The sequence below is a fragment of the Talpa europaea genome, assembly GCF_964194135.1.
Source record: "Talpa europaea genome assembly, chromosome: 2".
Classification (NCBI taxonomy): Eukaryota; Metazoa; Chordata; class Mammalia; order Eulipotyphla; family Talpidae; genus Talpa; species Talpa europaea.
In genome coordinates, this window is record NC_140068.1 from 95,624,281 (window position 1) to 95,647,789 (window position 23,509).

A 23,509-nucleotide genomic window follows, 5' to 3' on the forward strand; every position below is an offset into this window, starting at 1 on the left:
CTAGGAAAAGACTATAAAGCAGTTCATTCCACTCTTTTTGCAACTTTTTGTGAGTTGGAAATCTTTTTTAAATAAAAAGTATAAATGCTTGTTAGGTGATCCTGATCAAATTGACAAGTTCATCCGCGAGCAAAGACAATTTCCAGGTCTTTTCTAACTTTAAGACTGAATTATGGGCCTCCCCTGGTGGCGCAGGCGGTTGAGCGCCGCGCTGTGAAGCTGTCCGCTGACTCTGCAGCGCCGGTTCGATCCCGGCCAGTCGGTGAGGGTCCCACATGGCGCAGCAGACCTCTCCTATCACGCCCGCTGCTCCCCTCAGCAGTGTATTTGGTCAGTCTGCCTGTTCTATTCCCCGCTCTGTCTCTGGTGAATTCTCTCACCCTCCTGCACATCTGGCCTGTACCCCAGTTCTTGTATAAATAAATAAATCTTTAAAAAAAAAAAGACTGTGAATTATTTATAAATGTATAGAAAATAAATCTACTCTAAAATCAATTTGACTATTGTTCATCTTATGATATTCAGACCAAGTTAAAAGTATTTTAAATGGTGCGAGTAAACAATTTTAATATTTCCACCTAAACTGAGAAGAACTTACATTTGGACACATTTATACTGAGTTGCTGAAAAAGGGAAGTCTCCATATATTGAAGAGGAACATGAAAACTACCTTTGCTCCCAGGAAAGGCAGCTGAGATTTCTTAACTTCTACATGTGCCTAATAGGCCTTAGCACAGAAATATACTTAAGTAAAATCATTCCTAAATGCAAATCAGATCTATAAAAACCCACAGACTCAGGATAAAACCTGGGGAAGTTAGACTGGAATCAGTTTAAGAAACATTTACTTTCTTAGCAAACACAAATAGCTTTATCCCTTCACTCAGTTGCACTGTTTGGCCTCTGGGGTTGGGGGTAGGGTGGAGGCAAAGGGTGGGATTTCCAAAGAGAGAAGTATGGTCTTCCATTTAGACCAATTTTCTTTCATGTGCACAAAATCAAGGGATAGGAAAATGTGCTTTTAAGAACCTAAGTCTTACCCTTTAATTAGAGCTTTTATAAGCCAACTAAACTAACCATCAAGTTGGAAAACAATCACTTCAAGGTGCCTCCCCCCCAACAAAACCCTGAATAGATTAATTGAACAATGTTTCATTAAGCTTCACCCACTTGTAACAGAGAGCAGATTCCAAAATGCAGCTTTGGAAATGCCACATGGTACATACTTTTAAAAATAGAATCCCAAAAGACATTTTTTAAAAAAGTGGAAATCGAATCTCAAATACTGCTAATTGCCAAATATTATCATATGTAATATTATCTTATTTAAACTTTTAAGACAATCCGGCAAAGTAGATGGTATACCTCATTTTACAGAAGAGAGACTAATGCTCAGAGAAATTAAGTAACCTGTTCAAATCAACAAAACCAGTAAATGGCAGCACAGAATTCAAACTCAGATCTGACTTGAAAGACTGTGACGTGTTTGCACTCTATCACACTACTTTCAAAAACAAAAAATAAATAAAAAAGAAAGTTCCAGTAAGGAGTCTCACTTGCTAAATCAATATTTCTCAAAGAAAAATATGAAGTATTTGCCTTGTGCAAAAGTACCTTATGTTTCCCTTCCCTGAGGGTGCTGTATTCAGAACAAGTGAAAGATGAATCATGTGAATAATGCAGTGACTCGACCAAAGGCCAGACTACTGCCAAAAAACAAACCTCATCTGAATGAAAACTAAATCAAAAACAGCAGGTGAGAGCACTGAGGAAAGAGGCTACCGCCATCACCCAGCCCATAAACTCTGCCTCCGCCTGTGATGAAGGCCTGGGCTGCTCATCATCAGGCCTATCAGACCATTTCTTGTTCTGGCTCACCGGGAGAGGGACTCAGCAAGCGCCCTGCTTGGCTCTACAATGTTATTTGCTATTACTTCAGAGTGTTCAAAGGGTCAAGCAGAGAGAGAAGCTAATGGCTGGGGACAAGGAACTCAGTTTGAAAGCCCCTGGCAGAAATGCACGAACTCAAATGCGAGCCATCAGCGACAGCTTTTAAGAGTAAAATGGAATCTCCCATGCTTCTTCCCCCACACACCACCACAGCTATTGAAAATCAGATGTCACTTCAAAAGAAACACAGAAAGCAGACTAAAAACCTTTAAAACCCGTAAGTACAGTTTAATCATATACTGTGCTTATAAAAAGCCAATTTGACATCTTTTAAAAGCATTTTTCTTTTTTGAATTGAAATGATCTTCAGAATCACAATAGTAAATCAGGCATATACTATAGTCCCTTATTTTTCCCCATTTCTGTCATTTCTAAATTTTTTAGACATTCCCAGAAAAGTACCCAAGCTTTCCAGAATTCATAGGGATTTTAAAAAACCCACTGAAGCTGCCTTTTCCCAATCCCAGACAAGCCAAAAGCAGATGGGCAGGAGCAGACAGCAGTGAGTGTGATGAGGAGGCGCCTGAGTGGAAGCCAGAGAGAGCCAGAGAGAAAGTGCAGCTTGGAGAAATGATGCAGAGAAATCCTGACAGCAAAGTACACACCTTGGCATTGATATAAGGATCAAAAGGGCCGTACTTTTTGAGTTCTTTGATCTCAAGAGCATTCTACAAAAAGGAGAGGAAAAGAAAATGTGATGATAAAATGGATGAAATATATCAAAGCAACGCACAGCCCCAAAGGGGTCCAATGCTAGAACAACTCTGATCTGCCCTCCGGTGCCTCAAAAGGAAATTAATAGGGAAGACAACCTCCAGGGCCTGGCACTCACGCCCTCAGATCCAGGCTAACTGGGACCACATTAATGGTTTTTAAATAAATCAGAGTAGTGTGGGTAACTACTACCTAGATCCACTGTTCTTCAAGCTATAGAAGACTTCTTATCCATTGCTACTTCCACCACCCACCTGCCTGCCAGATACTCAGAGTGCAGGGCGGTGTCCCACCTATTAGTGGATGTTCCAGGCAGGAAGCGGCTGTGAGCAGGATAAGCTCAAGCCACACTAGAGTGGCTCAAAAATCCAAGCAGCTGTGTTCCAAGGCCAAAGTGAGCAAAGACAGGATTAGAATGGTTGCTGGAAATTTCTTAAATGAGAAAGGCTTTAATGGGTGATTAGTTTTCTCAACATTGAGGAATATTAGTTAAAAGCAAAAAATGCTTGTAAATTTCCTCCAGATAGAAGTTACCGCTTTAGCCAGGAGGAATAAAACTGCATTCAGACTCTAAAGAGACAATTCTAAAGAGACAATGTTCATTCCTCCTGTTATAAAACAAACATCCTCATTGATGATACTAAATGTCTTTTGCTTACCTATCCAGAAAACACAGCCTGAAAGGGGAAAGGGAAGCTGAACAACAGTTATATACATACAATCTCCAATTTGAAATTTGGATGCACTGTTTTTCTTTTCTCACACATGAGAGGGAAGCTGCCCTTCTCTGAAGCCAAGTCATGCTCTGAACAGTTCACTGAGAACTGACACAGTTTATACTGACAGATGGACTCGCCAGAATGCTTTCCTATTTTTGGAGGGATAACTCAAATCTAGTCCTATAGGTAATTGAACAACCTCCTCTCAGTTAAGTCATTAGGAAAATAGGCCTAAGCTTACTTAGGAAGAATCACATCTCTCTCATTCAAGCAACTGAGAAGAAACATAGCTGCTTCAGAGCGGAGAAAAAAACGGGGAGTGGCTTGTCACATAGGAAAAGCTCACCTCCTCTCAAATCTAAACTACAGGGAGACATATTTTACAATAGTTTTGTTTAGAAACTGCATAATTCAAGTATATTATTCCCAAAGGAATAAATATAAAGAAAATGAAGTCTCAGAGCACCTAAATCCATGGCTATTGGAACTTATTTTCTAATTATTTTCTTATTCTCTAAGAATTAGCTCTCCATTGTCAAAGCAAACCCACTCTGGAATGAATATCAGTGCATGTCATGGACATGATCTTCATTCTACTGAATCACCTCTGCTCTCCACTCACAGTTGTATGAAATCATTTTTCTGCACTAGCACAAGCACCTCCTCTTCTGCAAGTTCTGATGGATGAAACACACCAGCATGGTTCCCAGAGTACTGATACACACAGGGAGCATTTCTGTTTACCAGCTGATGTTGCATTGCCTTGTTGATGGCTTCAGCATAATTAATAATTAATCAAGCCCTTCATTTTTGAAACTGACTCTAAAACAATTTTACAGGATTTATTTACATTATTTAAAATTTTGTACATTTAGTAAGTATTTGTATTTTTATTACAGCACTATTCTGAATCTGCATGATTCAAATGCATCCTCATGGTCTAAGATTTCCCTGATGTACTAAGGAGCACTACTGGAAGAGGGAACTACTGGTTCCCTGTGATGTGGGTTATGGGACTGAAATGGTGACGGGGCTACCAAGGTCTGGCTGTGGCTGAATGAAGGAGTGCTTTCCAGCCTTCCGACCTGTTCGTTGACTCTGGTGTGTGAGGGCCCTTGATGGATGAGCAACCGCACTATCTGGGCATCTCCTTTCCAGGCAGCCAAGTGCAGAGGGTAACAGCCTTTAGAATCAGCCACGTTGGTCAGTGCATCATTCCTCAGGAGAACCTCGACCACATCCCTAAAAGGCAAAAATCAATCATGAGTCGCAGAACCAAAAGTCTTTCCTAAAAATAGTTCTTTACAATTGTATAGCACAAAGTCCCTTCACGATCGTCTCTTATCTGGCTCCCCTCTCTTTCCTCGAGCTTACTGCCCAGGCTCATCCTTTGACTCCAGAGCTAGTTGATATGCAGTTGCACCATCTTGAGCCACACTACACTGACTTATCCCCTCCTTGTTTATCTAAGCTTTCTAGATCATCCATCTATTTTCCATTATTTTGAAAATGTCTGGTCCCCTTGTCTAAACCTTGCAATATTTCCTTGTTTGTGATGTTTAAATAGTATTCAGGGATAGAATTTACATAACAGTAGTCATGCAAGACAAATATTATTCACCACATTATTCAGAGCACTTCATGATGTGGGAGCTGAAAGTGGACAAGCAGCAGAATTGAAGTTGTTGCAAACATAAGCCAGACACACATGGTATCATTTGATATATCCAGAGAGGAAGACTTAGCTTTCTTCTTTGTGACACCACTAATTAGGCAGATACAAGTGTGTAATTACACCCATGCACATGAGGTCAAAGAAAATTCCCACTGGAAATAAAAACAGCATCTGGAGATGAACTTGGCTAATAAGCTACAGTCATTTAAGATTTGCTTTAATTTGGGTTCCTCCATTATTTCAGCAGGGAGGAATCGCCATGGATTCATTTATGAATTATGAGGTAATTTAGGTTACCCCATGATTTAAGTGAGGAGGGATCTGTTGTTAGCTTTATCTAAGAGGCTGCAAAAGACAATGATCATAATCCAGCATGTTTTAGAAAAGTCTAATATAGAAGGAAGTATTCTTTTTTTTATTTTTATATTCCCTATACAATTGCATGATTATTTTGCTCCCAATCCCTCCTTTCCCCGCCGCCACCCCCCCATAGTATGTCTCTGGTTCATAGTTGTTTGTTGATTTTGATTTTTTCTTTCTCATAGTTATTCTTTTTCCTGGCCCCTTATTTAGGTTTTCTAGATTCCTGTTATGAGTGAGACCATCCGGTATTTTTCTTTTTCTTTCTGGCTTATTTTGCTGAGCATGATCCCTTCCAGCTCCATCCATGTTGCTGCAAATTGCATGTGTTTATCTTTTTTGAATGCTGAGTAATATTCCATTGTGTATATGTACCACATCTAGAAGGAAGTATTCTTTACACCCTCTATTTTGTTACACTTCGGTTTCTGTTCTTCCACATCCTGGCAAATAGACTCACTGTACTCCACAACCCTGCCTATCCATGCACTTGAAGGGTTGCACCCTTTGGGGCCTCCATATCACTTAAACCTATGCTGCCTTCTCTCAGGTCCCCCAAAGCACATCTCCACAGAATTTTCCACACAAATCTCATGATTCTTAATAACTTCTCTATATTTAAGAGAATTAAGTAGACCATATTATGCAAGTGTGTTTTTCCCTTAAAAAAAGATTCTTGTTATCTACAAGGCTAATTTGATGAGGAAATGGTAAGCACAAAGACAGAGTAAATATAAACAACTACTTTAACAGAAGGAAAGTTTCTCATGACTATTCAATCTATTTTCAGTTAATAAATGGGCTGGGTTACCTAACAGGTACCTGACAGGTAACCCAGCCCCTTTAGGATCAAGATGTCCCAAACTAGATCTTCATATTTAGATCATTGTGGGACCCTGCACCAATTCAGTGGGGGGAAGGACAAACCAAAGAAAAGGTAAAACCTAACCACTGGTTAAAGTTTTCTGAAGGGTGGGTAAGGATATTGAAATTATACAGTACTCAGGAATTCTGGATGGACTGAATTTCGTTTGTTCTTTTCTGTTCCTCGGTGTCACTATTTAGTAATCCTTTACAAGAACAACAACAACAACAAAAAAAAAAGCCTAAAAGCAGAAATGCAGCATATTAATACTTACTTATGGCCATTCAGAGCAGCATGGTGCAGAGGTGTGTACCCAGTGCTGTCAACACAGTTCACGTTTGGCCCTCTCCAGATGCTACAGGGGGGAAAGAAAGATGCAGTCATAAGCCAAATTTAGAGACAGCTAGCTGCTTGGAAAAAAATCCTGTGTGGTGTTTAGCCAAACCGGTTACTTCCACATGAATCCTAATAAAGGACAGCAGCTGGACAAGGATTTAAGGGTCAAGACAAGTGTCACCATTTAAGAACTTGGTCTTCTGCACCCTTCTCAACTGCAACTTCATTATTCTCACAGTTGGAGAGGCATGCCTCTGAATAGTCCCAGGATTGTAAGAACAGCTCTTGGAAAGGTCATCAAAAATATCACTGAACCAAACCACTCAGCCAGTCACAAGTATTGAGTACCTAGCTCTATGCTGGTGACTCAAGTCTGGGATAAACTTCAAGAAAAATCAGAAAACCAGGACAATTTGACCAGCAAGAACAAAGATCAAAGAAGCCACAATAACAAAAGGACCGGGCCCTGGTGGCACAGGCAGTTGAGCGCTGCGCTGCGAAGCTGTCTGCAGCCTCTGCAGCGCCAGTTCGATCCCGGCTGGCCGGAGAGGTTCCTGCATGGCGCGGCAGACCTCTCCTGTCTCGCCCCAGTGCTCCCCTCAGTCAGTCAGTCTGCCTGTTCTGTTCCTGGCTCTATCTCTGGTGAATCCTCTCACCCTCCTGTGCATCTGGCCTGTACCCTGGTTCTTGTATAAAAATAAATAAATCTTTAAAAAAATAAAAATAACAAAAGCACCAGGATACATGTGTTATGGTACAAGAGATAATTTTATCTTTCTTTGTGACCATGTCTTATTGATAATAAAAAGAACAACAGGAGAATCTACAATTTGTGTGCCCTACTTGAATCAGACATACTATGCTAGAAAGGTTGAAATACCATCTTATTTAATTTTCAAAAACTTAATTCTTACATGTTTCACATCTTACTGGACCAGCCAGACTTAAAAGTTAAATAGCAGAGGGTAGCTTTGTTTTGTCCTAGCTTTTGATGAGAATGCTTCTAATATTGTTGGCAGTTGGTTTGGTATAGACACTCTAGAACATGTAAAGGAAGTACCTTGCTTTTTTTTCCCTTTAAAGGTATTATTAGAAATAGTTGTTTACATTAAATGCATTTCAGCACCTATGGAGACCAATACAGTTTTCCACATTAAACCAATGAATATGTTGTTATCAATAGGCTTATAAATATTGAACCATTCTTTTAGTCCTGGGATTTGACATTATCCATTATGGTCATGTCTCAGAGTATCCACTTGAGAGTATTTTACTCACAATTATCGCATTTGCATTCATAAGAGAGACTGGACTAAAGTTTTTGTTTTTTGTTCTTACTGCATTGGATAGTATCAGTGTCAGTTTGGGTCACAGATCAGCTGCCCAGTTTTGTACCCATTTTGTTATTCACAAAATCATTGACACAAAACACTAAAATTATAAGGACTCACCAGTAAAACCATCTGGGCCTGGATCTTTTGTGTTCAGATGCTAGAAGCAACATTACTTATAACAATACAATTTTGGGAAGAGTCCAAAAAGTCTATCGATAAGAGAAATTATTATGATTGTTAAGGTATAGGCACAGAGTAGAATATCCTATCCCACTTGTATCGCTATATAATAAGAGAAAATGAGATTATAGTATAATATTAAAGAGAAAAAAGAAATAATTGTAAATACTGTATAGAAAGAATCTGTGAGGGACGTTTCTCAGATCTGTGAATTGAGCTGACCACTTTATCTTCTGTCAAAAGTTGTATGAAATAACAGAAACAATTCTCACCCTACACCACAGACATAGTTAGACAGACAGACAGACCGGTAGATTCAGCTTAAGAGACTTATATGTCATCAACTAACTGACTATACTGAGGAATTCCTCAAAGGCAGAAATCAGACAAAATCAAATCTGCAGACACAACCAAGAAGAATGCAAGTTCTTCTAGTAGACTCGCACAAATGAAAAGCATTATATTATGAAGTGTTTATAAATATCAGGGAAACAGGCACTCTTAAATACCACTGGTATGAGTTTAAACTGGTAAATTTCCTTTGGGAAGACAATCTGGCAGCATGCACCAAAACCAAAAATAGGCATTCACTGGAGCCAGCACTTCCACTTCTAGGCAACCATCCAACAGAAACTCTCACACATGTGCACAAAAACACATGCTTTTAAGGGACTGCCTCACTGTAAGAGGAAACACTAAAAACTTAATGTCCAATAGGTGAGAGTTCAATACAGGTACATCCACAAAATGAGTTACTATATAATCACTAGCAAAAACAAAGGAAAGGAAACAAGTTAGACCTATAGGTCCTAACATAGAAAGAGTCCCTAAGAGCCTCCCTGGTAGCCTAAGGGTTAAGTCTCAGCACTATCACCACAATGGCCTGAGTTTGATCCTTGGCCAGGGAGCTAACCAACAAATGGCGCTGCAGACCTCTCCTGCCTTGCCCTCTGCTCCCCTTGGCAATGTATTTCAATGAATCTGGTTGTTCTACCTCCCACTCTGTCTCTGGTGAATCCTCTCTCATCCCCGCCACCTCTGGCCTAGACCCCAGTTCTTCTACACCAAAATAAATAAAATCTTTAGGAAAAAAGAAAAAAAAGATTTCCCAAGACATACTATGTTTTATGAATAAGTGAAAGAGAAGCCACTGTCTAGCACACAAAATGTGTACCCCATTTTTGCTAGTGTATATATAACTACACACACCTGTACGTTGATGGCGATTGAAAGAGTACTCCCCCGGTACTGACAGAGGTTATCTCTGGGGAAGGAAAGGTGTGCTTGGGGCATGGCAGAATGGTTAGGATGGACTTCCATGTTCTGCTCTATGTTCTACCACATGGTTTAAAACTTTTACAACAAGAATGGATTCATGCAGTTATGTTTAAATAATTTTTCAAAGGAGAGAAAGAATCTATGCACAGGGAAAAGACAATAAGAAACCATGGAAATGTTAATAAATGATGGCAAATGTGTGACGTGTCCACCTTAACAAGCATGTAAGTTTAAAATCTGCTGAAACATTTGAAGTGAGAGGAGAGGGTATGTGCGCTTTGGTTTCTAGGTTTCTTGTTCCTCATTGACTATGAGGATGTTGATGTCAGGTCAGGAACCTGAGGTGTATCCTGGTACCCCATCCTCCATGAAGCATGGTCTCCTATAGCACCTTCAAACATAGAGGTAAAGGCCATTATATATACCTTTGTCCCACTTGTGCAATGAGCTCATTTTCTTTCTTTTTCTTTTTAAAGATTTATTTATTTATGCATACAAGAACTGGGGTACAGGCCAGAGGTGTGGGGGTGTGAGAGAATTCACCAGAGACAGAGTGGGGAACAGATCAGGCAGACTGACTGAAATACACTGCTAAGGCGAGACAGGAGAGGCCTACTGCACCATGTGGGTTGCTCCCTGGCTGGCTGGGGATCGAACTCGTGCTGTAGGGGCAGCAGATAGCTTCTCAGTGCTGTGGTTAATCCCTTGTGCCACGAAGGAGGCCCTCATTTTCTTTCTTTCTTTTTTTTAAGATTTATTTATGCATACGAAAGCTGGGGTATAGGTCAGAGGTATGGGGTGGTGAGACGATACACCAGAAACACAGTGGGAAACAGAACAGGTGGACTGACTGAAATGCACTGCTGAGGGGTGCAGTGGGCCAGAGAGGAGAAATCTGCTGTGCCATGTGGGTAGCTCCCTGGCCAGGGATCAAACTCATGCTGCAGTGGCTGCGGAGAGCTTCATAGAAATGAGACTTAACCCTTGAGCCACCAGGGAGGCCCCCATGAGCTCATTTTCTAAACCAAAAAATATTTTCCGGTACCTAACCATGGATTCAATAATGTAAAGGGAAACATATCTAGGAAATCTAGGGGTTCCATGTCCATACTGATTTTCAAATTGCCTCACAAGACAAAAGATCATTGTTCTAATATAAAATAGGTGACACTAAGAATCCAAAACCAAATTATTTGCTCCAAATCACAAGCTCCCATTTATGAAACTCTTGGCATTTGGCCTAACAATGATTTTACGATCTAACTGGGGTGACAAGATGAAGTGAGCATATAGTAATACGAGGCCATACATAATTCAACAGCAAGATGACTGGACTAAACCAACAGGAGTTGGGAAAAAGGAAATTACTCACACTGTTAAAGCATTTGGGAGCATCGGCCATACTAAGGCCTTTCAGCTCTTAGTACTTCATTACTCTCCCTTTAACCATCTCAACGTAGGTCGCAAAGTAACCTTGCAACTCAAGAATTAAACTGTCCCTGCTTTTAACAAAAAGGCAGAACTGAAAGAGCTCTCTGTCATTTTCTGAGTTTTACCTCATGGTTTAGAGGTGATTAAATTTGGATATCCTACACCAGCCCTAAGGGTTCCCTCAAAACAATTAGAAAAGACATGGAAGTAAGAGAAGAACTTCCCTTAAAGTGGCAACATTTCCATCTAGCAAGGCCTCCCCACCCTCTTATCTCTCATTAGCATTTCCTCTAAACGTCCATCTAGAAATGTTGGGAAATGGTAACTATATTAAATGAAACCAAAATGAAAATGGAAAACTGTAATCTCTTTGCTTGGAATTTTAGCTTCAGACAGGATGGTAGTAACATCCCCCTCCACCCAAGTTTCTTCCTTTCTGGCAGCCCAAGAAAAGAGCTATTTACAATCTAGGTCTTCCTCCCTATCACAGCTGTCCTATTAAGTTTTTTTAAAACAGTAAGTCCCAAAGAGCTGCTTGGCACCAAACAAAGGCAGAGTACAATGGACCAAGAGAATCAGGGGAAAAAACAAGATCAAAAGAGTCTAGGAGAGTCCTAAGTCAAGTCTAACCTGTATTGATTGTGCAGAAATGCAATAGCGCCCTTGACTTGCACAACAGACCCGCAGAGTGATTTTGATGGGTCTTAGAGCAATCACAGCAATCCTACAAGAAGAAAACTAGGTTAAGAGCTTGGGCTCTGAAGTTTGTAGCAGACCTAACTTCAAAATTTGCAAAATCTGCTACTTGTCAGTTGTGTGACCTTGAATAAGTCACTTAACCCTTCAAACTACTGTCTCTGCTTAGGTAAATTCTACTGTGATAGGCTGCCCTGGACTTAAATGGCTCATGGAAGCTAGAACGAAGCTGGCTTGCATTAGTTCAACAGCAGTGTGGCAGGACGGCCTAAGACGTGTCATAGCAACTCAACTGCATCAACATGATACTGAAGACATGCCTCAGGAGCACCAGCACCGAGAGAAGGTATTGACACAGTGCAGAGAATAAGGAAGAATTCAACTTATGAGAACCTGTGACTTTTGGATCCCATCTCAAAAGCCTCTCTCTGTTCATGGCAGGCAGGATGATGGAAGTGGAGGTACTGATGAATAAGAACCAGCCATACAGACAGAGCCAACGACAACATGGAGAAAGGTGCCAAATGAGACTTGGCTCACTGGAGTACTTGTGCTTATACTAAAAAAATTGGTAGTGTGCCCTCTATGCATCAGATACTGTGCTAGGGCCTGTAGCTGCTGATGGGCTAAGACAAAGTCTCTACCCTCATGGAGCTTGTATTCTAGGGGGAAAGAGAGTGAGTCAGTAGACAAGTAAATACATGATAGGATACCTGGTAGTGATAAATGTCATAAAGGAGCAAACGAACCAGACAGAGCAAAGTAAGAGGGTAAAATATGATAGGAGTGACACTTAATAAGGTATTCAGGAAAGACCTCTCTAAGAAAGGTGACCCTCGAGGAGGGCAAACAAAAAAGTGAAGGAATGAGTGGTGTGGGTGCTGAAGCAGACACGCCAAAAAATTAAGTGCAAACCCCTGGGAAGGAAATGTTGACATGTGGCTGGAGATCAGGAGCTGGTTGCTCTGCCTGCAGCATGAGGCTTACAAAGGATCCCGAGGCAAGTCTAGGTCCACTGAGTATCTACGTACCAGTCTCTGGGTTAAATGACAATGTTAGGAAAGGAAGGAAGATAGAAAGTCAAACCTGAAAGAAAGGCATTTTCAAAACAAAAGGCAAAGGCACAGGTTCTTAAGTACAAAACAATGTGATCAGATGCAAGTTTCTAGAAGGGAGTTGGGGTTCTTCTACCTGATGTAAAGGGCTCATCAACAACCACAATGAGATTTACTTAATCCTCAAGCCTGGCAAAAATCAGACAAAAACTTGGCTTAAAACTGCTTGAAGTATCTGTGAAGTCAAATAAGGACAGCAGAAGATACACTGAGATGCTTATTCTGTCTGGCACAGAAAATAGTCCAGATCAAGGTCTCCTGACCCACAATGCCTTTCTTCATTATGCCCTCCTCAGATTTTCCAGATCCTCTACTACACCTTTGCCAGCACTTAACATATTTGACCTTGGGCCACAGTGAATTCTTTATGTTGCTCCTCTGTATTTTAAGCTCTTCAAGGGAATTCTTCATGTTTCAAAGAACACAACAGCATCCAGTTTGCAATTTCTAGCTTTCAGTTACGCACCAGCTACCCCAGGGTAGAATGGTCTCTAAGCAGTCTAACAAACCTGCCATACTTTATCCATTAAAAATGGCAACAATCACTTAAGGGGGCATACAAGAATACTGCATTTGAAATGTCTGTACATAAAACAGAGACAGAAGAACCCTAACTTGGAACCCAAAGTGCCCAGTTCACTTTCATCTGTGACTGATTATGGGATCAGATATTGCAATGGAACGATATCTAAAAGTGGTTCTGAGCTGACAGTAAGCTTGATTCATGTGGTTGCTCAGCTATTTAAACTGCTTACTTCACACAGTAAGTAATAATGCCTCTCAACAGCCTGGCTGAGTGTCCAGTCCAGTTCAACTCAGTAAATGTTTATGCACTGCCTTCCATATGCCGTGCTGCTACACAGTCTCCACCCTTACGTAGAGGACTGGAATTAGACAAGTATGCAAATGACAATATTGCAGGATGTGTGACATTTGGGGAAGGAAGCGAGCAAAGGGTAGCTCATGGGGAAATGGGAATAAGGAGGCTTTGCAGAAGAGATACTGGAGCTGAGCCTTACAGCTTAGAGGGAATCAATCAAGCAGAAGAAAGAAAAACACCCAAATTCAAGGGCCACTGAGTAGCCCCAGCATACTGGGACGTAGTCACTACGAGTGGCTTGAACATGCAAGTGAAAGCATGGTGCCTGCAAGGACACAGAGTAGGCCCGCAGGCCTTAGCAAGGGGCCTGTATGCCAATGAAAAGTTCTGAGCAGAGAATGTTCAGGTGTATGTTTTAGAAAAATTCTTCTGTTGGGAAGCTGGGAGGTGGGACCCTAGATGACCAACCTGTTATTCATCATACTGTTGTGGTGGCCTGACATATTTCAGAATTTGAAAAAAAATCACCATGCTAAGTAGGTATGTAGATAATGACCTAGAAGAAGTATGCGACTAGATCCAGGGAGCCCAGGTAGAAGTCAGCAATTCAGGCATGAAGAGAAGACCGGAATGAAGGCAGAGGTAAGGAGGATGGAGAAAAAAGGATAGATTCAAGAGAAAAGACAGGTGACAAAATGGGGGTGGGGTGTATTGTCCACAACTCAGAGGACAACATGAAAGTAAACCCAGGAAGAAAACCAGGATTGGTCAGTTCTGTGATTGTGGTAATGTGACATAGGGAGGAGAATGAGGGAGTTTTATTTTGAATCTGCAGAGACTGAAATGAAATTGGCCTCCCACATTTGTTCAGTCAATAGGTAGATATGAGGGTCTGGAATACCATGGTTACAAGATTAGTTTAAAAAATGACAATGTTGGTGGGGCTCCCCAGTGGCGCAGCGGTTGAGCGCTGGGTTGCGAAACTGCCCGCAGCCTCTGCCGCGCCGGTTTGATCCCTGGCTGCTCCCCGGCCACAGGAGGAGGGTCCCACATGGCGCAGAGACCTCTCCTGCCTCCCGCTGCTCCCCTCAGCAGTGTGCTTCGGTCCTTCTGCCTGCTCTGCTCCCCGCTCTGGCTCTGGTGAATTCTCTCACTCTCCCGCGCTTATGACTGTACCCAATGCTTGTATAAATAAAAAAATAAATAAATCTTTAAAAATAAATAAAAGAAAAATAAAAAATGACAATGTTGGACCTCCCTGGTGGCGTAGGGGTTAAGTCGCAGTGCGATCATGCTATCACTGCTGCAGCCTGAGTTTGATTTCCAGCCAGGGAGCTGACCCACATGGCACAACAGACCTCTCCCATCTAGCCCGCTGCTCCCCTCAGCAGTGTATTTCAGTAAATTCACCTGTTCTGCTCCCCACTCTGTCTCTGATGAATCCTCTCACATGCCCCCTACCCCCGCACCTCTGGCCTACACCCCAGTTCTTGTATGCAAAAATAAAAATAAACCTTAAAAAATTAAAAATGACAATGTTAATAAATAAATAAAACAATGTCCAAATTCATGTTACCTGTATTTGACCTTTACTAGTTTATTATGGAGTAATGAAGTACATTTTATTTCCATCTTACAGGTAATAAGACCAAAGATCAAATGATTTGCTGATCGTCATACTGCTAAGTTAATGTGGAACTGAAACAAAATCCCACATCTGACTTGTACGTTCACTCCAGTTTCTCCAGGCTCTTGACCTTGACTGTTGAGCAAACAATTTGGAGCTCTGTGGGGTTATAGCAGTTATAACTGCCTATAGTAGTTCTCAGGAGGTCAAAGACTCTCAGAGCATAAAGACAAGACAGGAAAGGGTCTTCTCTATCACTGACTGTGTGAAGAGGAGCAATGGCAATAAACTAGAGGGGAAAGAGGTTCTGGGCAGCTCTCCATCAATTCTTCATCAAATCATTACAGTCTAAATAGGAGTTTGTCTCATCAGCCTTTTTTTGCCAAAGGCCTCCACTGTTTTCCTCTTTTGGTTACTCTTGCAAAGGCAAATTTATCTCTGAACCTCAGAGAGGGCTGGCAGTTTTCCAACACAACGAAATGTTGTCCAAAGTCAGTCTGATTTTCAAACGACTTCATCTTACTCAAATGAATTTGACCCATCCTTACTAAGCTGCTTTCTACATACTTAACCAAGGAGAGTAAAAGAAGAGATTTAACAAGGAAACTATACAAACACCCTGTTGTCAAAGCTTGTGATCTTTGGAGAAAGACAAAACTTACAGACATGAAACCCTTAAATCAGTGCCAAAGGAATTCTAGTAAACTGGGACGAACTGAAAACAAATTTTTATTTCTACTCACTCCTGAACCCCATTAAAATGAAGGGAGGGGTAGGAAAAGAAGATAACAGCGAACATAAAATAGCAACATTTTTCAAAAGATGAAAATTAGATAAGTTAGAAGAGCTGAGAAAATGAATCCCCCTGTAGACAGATGGAGGTGGCAAGTCACACACAAGTCACACAGATCCAGGGCAAGTTCAGGGATGGGCTGTCCCAGGTGACAGCGGTGACCAGGGATGAGGCAGGATTTGGTATAAATTCTGTGTAAGAGGCATCAGACTATCAGGCCTCCAGTCATATCCAGGGCAGCCAGTAGACAATTACTCCTGTACCAGGCAGGAGAAGGCAGATTTATTCTGTGAAGAAACTGGGCCCTAGACTAGGGAGCACTGGAAACAGCAGAAGGTAGGGAGAAGCACTATACTGAAAAGAAAGGCCCCAAAGGGGAGCTTACTTTCTGAAGGAAGAAATCCCAGCTTAGTTTGCCCATCTGGCTGCCAGAATGCCAGCAGGCCCACCTACCCCTAAATAGAAGGTTGGAAAATTCTTTCCTGAAGAAACTAAATGACTCTACAGAAAAGTTCAATAGATGCTGACTTTGGGGCTCCCCCAACAAAACAAGTGGGTTCCTGTCCAATCACCCCACATTATGTAAAACCCTCCTTGACAAGTCCCTCCCAACTCTGTACAGACCACCCAATCAGCTTTTTAGTTTCTCTCTTAAATAAAAATGACAAAAATCATCATATATTTGAGAAAAGCATCCAACAAGATATACAATAAAACAAAACAACAAGAAAGGACTCAAAAGGACAGAAATAAGGGACCAAATAAACCTCAATAATAAAAACCTTTTAGCATACAAAAACAGGATTAGAGGGCCTCCCCAATGGCGCAGCGGTTTGCGAAGCTGCCCGAAGCCTCTGCAGCACAGGTTTGATCCCCGGCTGCCGAACGAGGGTCCCACATTGCGCGCAGACCTCTCCTGCCGCCCACTGCTCCCCTCAGCAGTGTACTTCAGTCCTTCTGCCTGCTCTGCTCCCCGCTCTGGCTCTGGTAAATTCTCTCACCCTCCTGCGCTTCTGACTGTACCCAGTGCTTGTATAAAAAAAAAAAAGCAGGATTAGAGAAAAAACTGGAAGAATCAGTACAAAGTTTTTGGAAATGAAAATATTACATTAGAAATCAAAATATAAATAGTTACAGAAAAAAGTTAAGTCAATCTGTAAGAAAGCAGAGCCAAAGAAAGAGGTGAGAAATATGAGAGGAAAGAAAATTTGAGAGCCAAGAGTTCCAGAGAAAAATAACTTAAGATACTGTCCACAGAAATAGAAATAACCTAAAATATTTTCTATGAACTGAAGGATACAAATCTCCAGTTGAGATTCCATCCTCAGTACAAGAAATAATTTTTAAAAAGACCCATTCCTAAGGCACACTGTGAAATTTCAGAATAAATGTGATAAAGAGAACAGTTTACAGAGAGAAAAAAGTTTTCATACAAAGGACTGCGCGGCATCAGAATTTTCAATAGTATCTCTGGAAACTGTTAGACAAAGCAGTGCTTTCAAAATTCTGAGGGAAAATGATTTCCAACCTAGAATTTTACAACAGACAAATTATCTGTTGATGAAAAGAGAATAAAATTATTTTTAGATATGCAGGGTCTCAAATTTTTACCTCCCACGCACCCTTTTAGCAGGAAATGACTAGAGGATGTGCTTTACCAAACAAATGAGTAAACCAAGAAAGAGGAAGACCAGAATCCAGGAAATGGGGCAAAAAAGGGCAAAAGGAATTAGCTGCAAAAAACCTCAAGAGTAGGTGGACCCCATTACTGCAGAGCACGTGGTGCGTCAAGGGAAGTGTCCATTGGAAAAGTAAAATGGACGGGTTCAACTGTTTTGTGCCAGGGATGTGGAAGAGATTATTTGGGGATTTAAAAATTAGGGTGGTCCTTTGGGAATGAAGAGTGAGCTTGACAGAGGAAACTCAGAAAACCAACAAGAGAAGCAGTAAATGAACTATACAAGAAAAAGACTAGGGTTGTGGTACACTAATCAGTTCAGCAGGTGAATAATACCAACAGCCATAATATAAACATAAAACATTACACACTGATGTAACTGAAAACTGAAGGATGAAGAACTCAGTGGACCAAAAGTGTGCAAGGAAGCTATACCCTTCTTTTTCCATAACAAAGACTGATCGATGGGGCTAACGTTTAATATAATAACCCCAAATGTGGAGGAAACATCTAGGGAAGAGCAAAGATCTAGAAATGGTTGCTTTCCTCAGAAAGCCTAGGGTGTGTGAAAAATGGCCTTCTGGTAAGAATGGAGCAGGAATAAAGCTGCTCTGATATGACAGTTGGAAGGGCCCTTGCCAGCTATGAAATGTCTTGTAATCTACCCTTTTTGTGTGCCTGTGTGTTTCTGTTTCAAGCATGTGGTGAAAGGCAGTGACTTTGAAGGTTTTACTCCCTCATGAGAAAAATACAAGTATTTTAACTTCACATGTGAGACAACTCACACAAGAAACCTGGAAGGAAAGCCTCCTTGTTCCAGACAGTCAGCAAGGAGTTTCCTCCTCTCTCCTGCCAAGGCCAATTATCTTTAGGATAAACAGATTGGTTCTATCCACTGTTGCTCTCCACAGCATTCTGTTCTGGGCCCTTCTGTTTCTAGTCAGTAATTTTCGTGGACATAAATAATACCACACACAGACAAACTGGCAAGTTCCCTGACAGTGAGAACAGTTTAAAATCTTGTATATTGGCTCTAAGGACTATTTCCAGTTACTACTGATACTATCACAGGCAAACCTCACACAGCTGCCCTCTCAAAGCCTCCAGCAGGCCAGGGGATCTGAATAGCGACACAGAACACACAGTGAAGCTGTCATTTTAATATGGCCACTGATGACAACCGAGAAGTACACTAACAGACAGTGAGCGCCACTCAGGGAGTTCTCTGCCAGCGCTCCAATACATTCATGAGGATTAATGTATATACATCACTTTTTTACAAGTCATGCTTCCCCAATGTTTTATAGTCCCACTTTAGAGACCTTTACTTTTTTTTTTTTTTAAAGATTTATTTATTTATGCATACAAGAGCTGGGGTGCAGTCCAGATATGTGGTGGTGGGGGTGAGAGGATTCACCAGAGACAGAGCGGGGAACAGAACAGGTAGACCGGCCAAAATACACTGCTGAGGGGAGCAGCCGGCGAGACAGGAGAGGTCTGCTTCGCCATATGGGTTTCTCTCTGGCCAGCAGGGGATCGATCTTATGCTGCAGAGGCTGTGGATTGCTTCATAGTGTGGTGCTTAACCCCTTGCGCCACCAGGGAGGCCCGAGACCTTTACTTTTTTATTTGAGTCAATTTGACTAAGCATGACTTATTTATTTATTTTTTATTTTTATTTATTTATTTTTACAATGTTGTTCGTTTTTGTAGAAAGTCTGATTTCTCCTCTCAGGTGTTGTCCCCATAAAATTACCACCACCAAGTCACCCATGAACCGTCACTATAGGCTCGTGCGCTAATAAGCATGACTTCTTAATGCTAAGCATCCGCTGTTTCTGTACCACAAAAAATGCACAGAACCACTGAACTGCATCAAAATGGTCTCCAGATCTCAAGCTTCTGCTGCTAAGTATGGAATCATTCAGTGTATTCACTTACTGAGCAAAACAGCCATTTGTCACACTGCACACTCACAACAGCAGGATGTTGGGCCACCTTCCTAAGCAACAGGCACACAAAACCTGGCACACTGTCAATACTCAAATATTTAGGGGAGAAGGAATAAGAGGAAAATTCAGTGAGCTATTTTAGATATCTTTCAATAAATAAGACCAAGTTCCTAAAGAATCTCAAGGATATAGAAACAAAAAATTATAATGCAATGTGATACATGCTATGAAAGAACTGTACAAATGCCAAGGGAACAGGGAGGAAGGCTTGGATAAATAGCATTCCATTAGTGAAAAATTAGATGAAAGGATTTTGCAAACAAGGGGAAGACTGTATGACAACACAGCAATCAAGGGGATTTTAAAAGCATGCCCACCCCAGTTTTCTGCCTTCCTCATACAGGTCTTCTTTCCTAGAAGAACATGTTTCCTTCTGCCTCTTCCCCACGCCCACCTGTTTCATCTTGCTTCTTCAACTCCCATTAAGCATTGAACAAAGCTGTCCTCCTCAGGAAAAGCTTTCTTGTCCTTCCCATACCAGGTCAGGCTCTTCATGAGCTACTTGTACTTTGCTTTCATTACAATGATCTCAGTTTAGAGACCTATTATTTGTCATTGTTCTCATAGGCCACCAGCAACTTAGGGGCAGATCTGAATAGGTTATGTTTACTCTAACATCCTCACTTGCAAGTAAGCACTGCAACTGGTACCTGCGGAGGACTCAATGAGTAACAGACATTTGTACCAAAGGGCATAGGTGTTGTTTAGTGAGGAGGGTCTAGCCAGTAAAGAAAGGTATGGTGAATTGTTTTAGATTATAGGAACAATCTGAGCTTCCTCTGTCAGGTTGTTTCTTGGGGAGGGAGGAGAAGAAGGGAGAGAAAGAAAGAGAAAAAAAGGTGTGTGTGTGAGAGAGAGAGAGAGATGGGGGGGGGGGAGCGCACGCACCCTTTAAGAATGATTTGCTCCCTGTTGTGTCAAAGTCCAGAGGCTTACTGAGCAGTGGTAGGAAGGCCAGATGCTTTAATCAGTTTGTGTTTGGGGGGCCAAGATGCCTCCATCTTAGAAAAACTATAAAACCCTGCTTTTATCTCTGCTAACCTAGTGTAATCATTAACAGCCTCTTGGACTGGACAGTAGATTGTATGGTCACTTTACTCCATCCAGACTGTGTGTGAGACCCCTTTCTTGGAACTCTGAGTCTACAAGACCTGGATAGAACAGCTAATACTTATTAAATGTTGTAGTAATACTATGAGCCCAGTATACTTTAATTGGATTAAAGCACAATCTATTTACTTCTCACCAGAACCCTGTAAGGGAACCCTAAGAAACTGACAAGTATGCTGGTGAATAACTAAACCAGGGTTACAGATTAGGAATTCTGTTTAATTCCAAAATCTGAACACTGCACTTATAAAAACTGCTTAAAAAACTGCTCTTCCTTGTTGCTTTTTTCCATTCCTAAAGAAGATGAATTTCCCATAACTCATATCCCTTCATTTCCGCCTTGTTTTACAGACCCTCTCCTCATTCATTCTGTCATGCTCTTTTCTTTCTCTCCAGGGTCACAGGAAACCAATAAAGAATACTGGATAAGGGAGAGACACTAAGTTCTAGGTAGGAAACAGGATCCAGTGGGAAATGAGTAGGGAGTTAAACATTTCCATTAACAGAAATCCAATTAGTTGATCAACCTTGTTACTTAAAGTAGTAAGCTATCAAAACAGCAACATTACAACGAAAGCTATAAGTTGACTGAATTGATTTAATCTTGAAGTATTTAAGATGTTTTAAGGAAATTAAAATGATCAAAAAATTTCAATATAGAAATTAATAATACAAAGGGATGAATACCTAAAATGAAATTATTATCGGATTCTAAGTCCTTCGTATACCACATTTGTCATGATAATCTTATTAAACACCCTAGACCAAAATGGTATTCTAAGTATGACTAATATATAAACTGAATGCTAAAGATCTAGGTGATTTCCCCCTACACACACACATACACACACACGCAACTGACCTCTGTGAGAGCATCCTGAAGTTGACACAGATTAAATGCAAAATCTCCAATAAATCACCTAAACTTTATGTAAAATGAAGATGTCACTTGCCCTAGCCCTTGCATCAGAGGATTGTTTATGGAATACATGGAATAATATATATGAAAATTTTATAATAATTTAAAATATAAGGGTTTGGCATCAATATCTAAAGTGAGGTAAACCAGAATGAGACAAGTATATATTTCTGACAAGGAAAAACATGTAAGATACACAAAGTGGAAAATGCACCGGCAAGAAAGTGGCTGAACATGATAAAGCAAGCAGAACACGATCTCATTTCTGTAAGAACAGTCTATTTTTCTAAGCTTATGCTAACATATGGAAGGCTACATAGCAAACTGTTAAGAATGATTAGTTCTGGGGGGTGAGACATGTATTACTTTCATAACAAAACACATTGGCCTGCACACACGCAGGCTCTCTCCTTGACCAAACTTTAGTCAGGTTGCTTGAAGCACTCTCTTCACTACGCTTTGACATGGGTCCTGTCCTGTTTTTGGCCTGTCCAGTTTGGTTTTAGCAAGATCATGCTAAATAAGTGTAACAAGAGAACCCTAACCCTTGTTATCTGATCAGGTTCCTCATCACACACCTTGAAGTCTAAGTCCTTGGCCTGCGTTTAGCAAGAATCCTGTTAGGTCAGTTTAGCAAGAAGTCTTCTACATTTTATGTCTCTTCTTAGTCATTTCTATCCCCTGAACCCCCTCAGTCAGCTCCTCGGCTGCAAATTCCCACTTACTATATTTGAAACTGATCTCTTTCTCCTATTACAATACTTTTTTTTTTTTTTTAAGATTTAGTTTTTTTATTTATTTACACATACAAGAACTGAGGTGTAGGCCACAGGTGCGGGGAGGGTGTGTGTGTGTGTGTGTGAGAGAGAGAGAGAGAGAGAGAGAGAGAGAGAGAGAGAGAGAGAGAGAGAGAGAGAGAGAGAGAGAGAAAGAGAGAGAGAATTCACCAGAGACAGAATAGGGAGCAGAACAGGTGGATCCTTTGAAATACACTGCTGAGGGGAGCAATGGGAAAGACAGGAGAGATCTGCTCTGCCATGTGGGTCAGCTCCCAGGGTGGGGATCTAATTCATGCTGTAGTGGCTGGTGATAGCTTGATGGCGCTGAGACTTTAACCCCTGAACCACCAGGGAGGCCCATTATTGCAATATTCTTAATCAAATCTTCCTTATTGTTTTAATAATTGTTAGAACAATTTTTTCTTTAATAACACAACACACACACTTAGTTTTTGTTGTTAAGTGAAGTCATATTTGTTTCAGAGAGAGATGGGCTTCAGGTTACAAGATTCTTAAGTGCTTTTGTAAAAGTCCATTCTTTTAAGATGGGGTTCTGGAGAAAATTTATTTCTAGGTTTGGCCTCCTTTTTCAAAAGCCTCCTGTGGTCTTTGATTTTTCCAGTCTCTGGAGTATAAAAATCAATTACTGTCCTTTGCTTCTGAGTGTAGCTCTTCAATTACAGAGGCTAAGAACAAGCTTGCCCAAAAGATTTCAGTACAGGTTCCCAGGGGAGGGGACCAAATAGGTTAGTGATTTCAAAGGCTAGTGGATTTTAGGAGACACTGCAGGAATTGTACATAATAGTCATGAACCACTAGTCTAAGTATGGTGAGGTTAGAGACCTGAATAGCTTACTTGGGGGCTACTAAATCCCAGATAATATGCTATAACCTAAAATTCATAAATTTGTTCCTTTATTTTCATTTCCAAAGTCACTGCCTTACTCCTCTGAGAACCTCCAAAATGACCTTGACTGCTCCAAGTGTCTTCCTTCATTAAAAAACAAAACACTCTCCACAATGTCATCAACTATTCATTTTCTAGAATGCATATCCATCAGATTTTTCTGAAAGAGATTTTTTTTTTAATTTTTTTTTTTTAAAGATCCATTTATTAT

The 23,509-nt window shown here is 40.9% G+C and overlaps 1 protein-coding gene across 4 annotated transcripts in view; it reads right to left on the reverse strand.

Moving 5' to 3' along the window:
• Nucleotides 1-23,509, reverse strand: part of ANKS1A (ankyrin repeat and sterile alpha motif domain containing 1A) — a gene marked incomplete at both ends in the record, with an annotated part of 172,242 nt that overhangs the window by 92,802 nt on the left and 55,931 nt on the right. For 2 of the 4 annotated variants that reach the window (XM_084228655.1, XM_084228653.1), the window contains 3 exons: nt 2,556-2,618; nt 4,469-4,625; nt 6,558-6,638. In XM_084228655.1, coding sequence (XP_084084781.1) covers nt 2,556-2,618; nt 4,469-4,625; nt 6,558-6,638 — 301 coding nt within the window. The remainder of the gene's footprint in view (nt 1-2,555; nt 2,619-4,468; nt 4,626-6,557; nt 6,639-23,509) is intronic. The other 2 variants (XM_084228656.1, XM_084228654.1) reach the window with 1 other exon arrangement.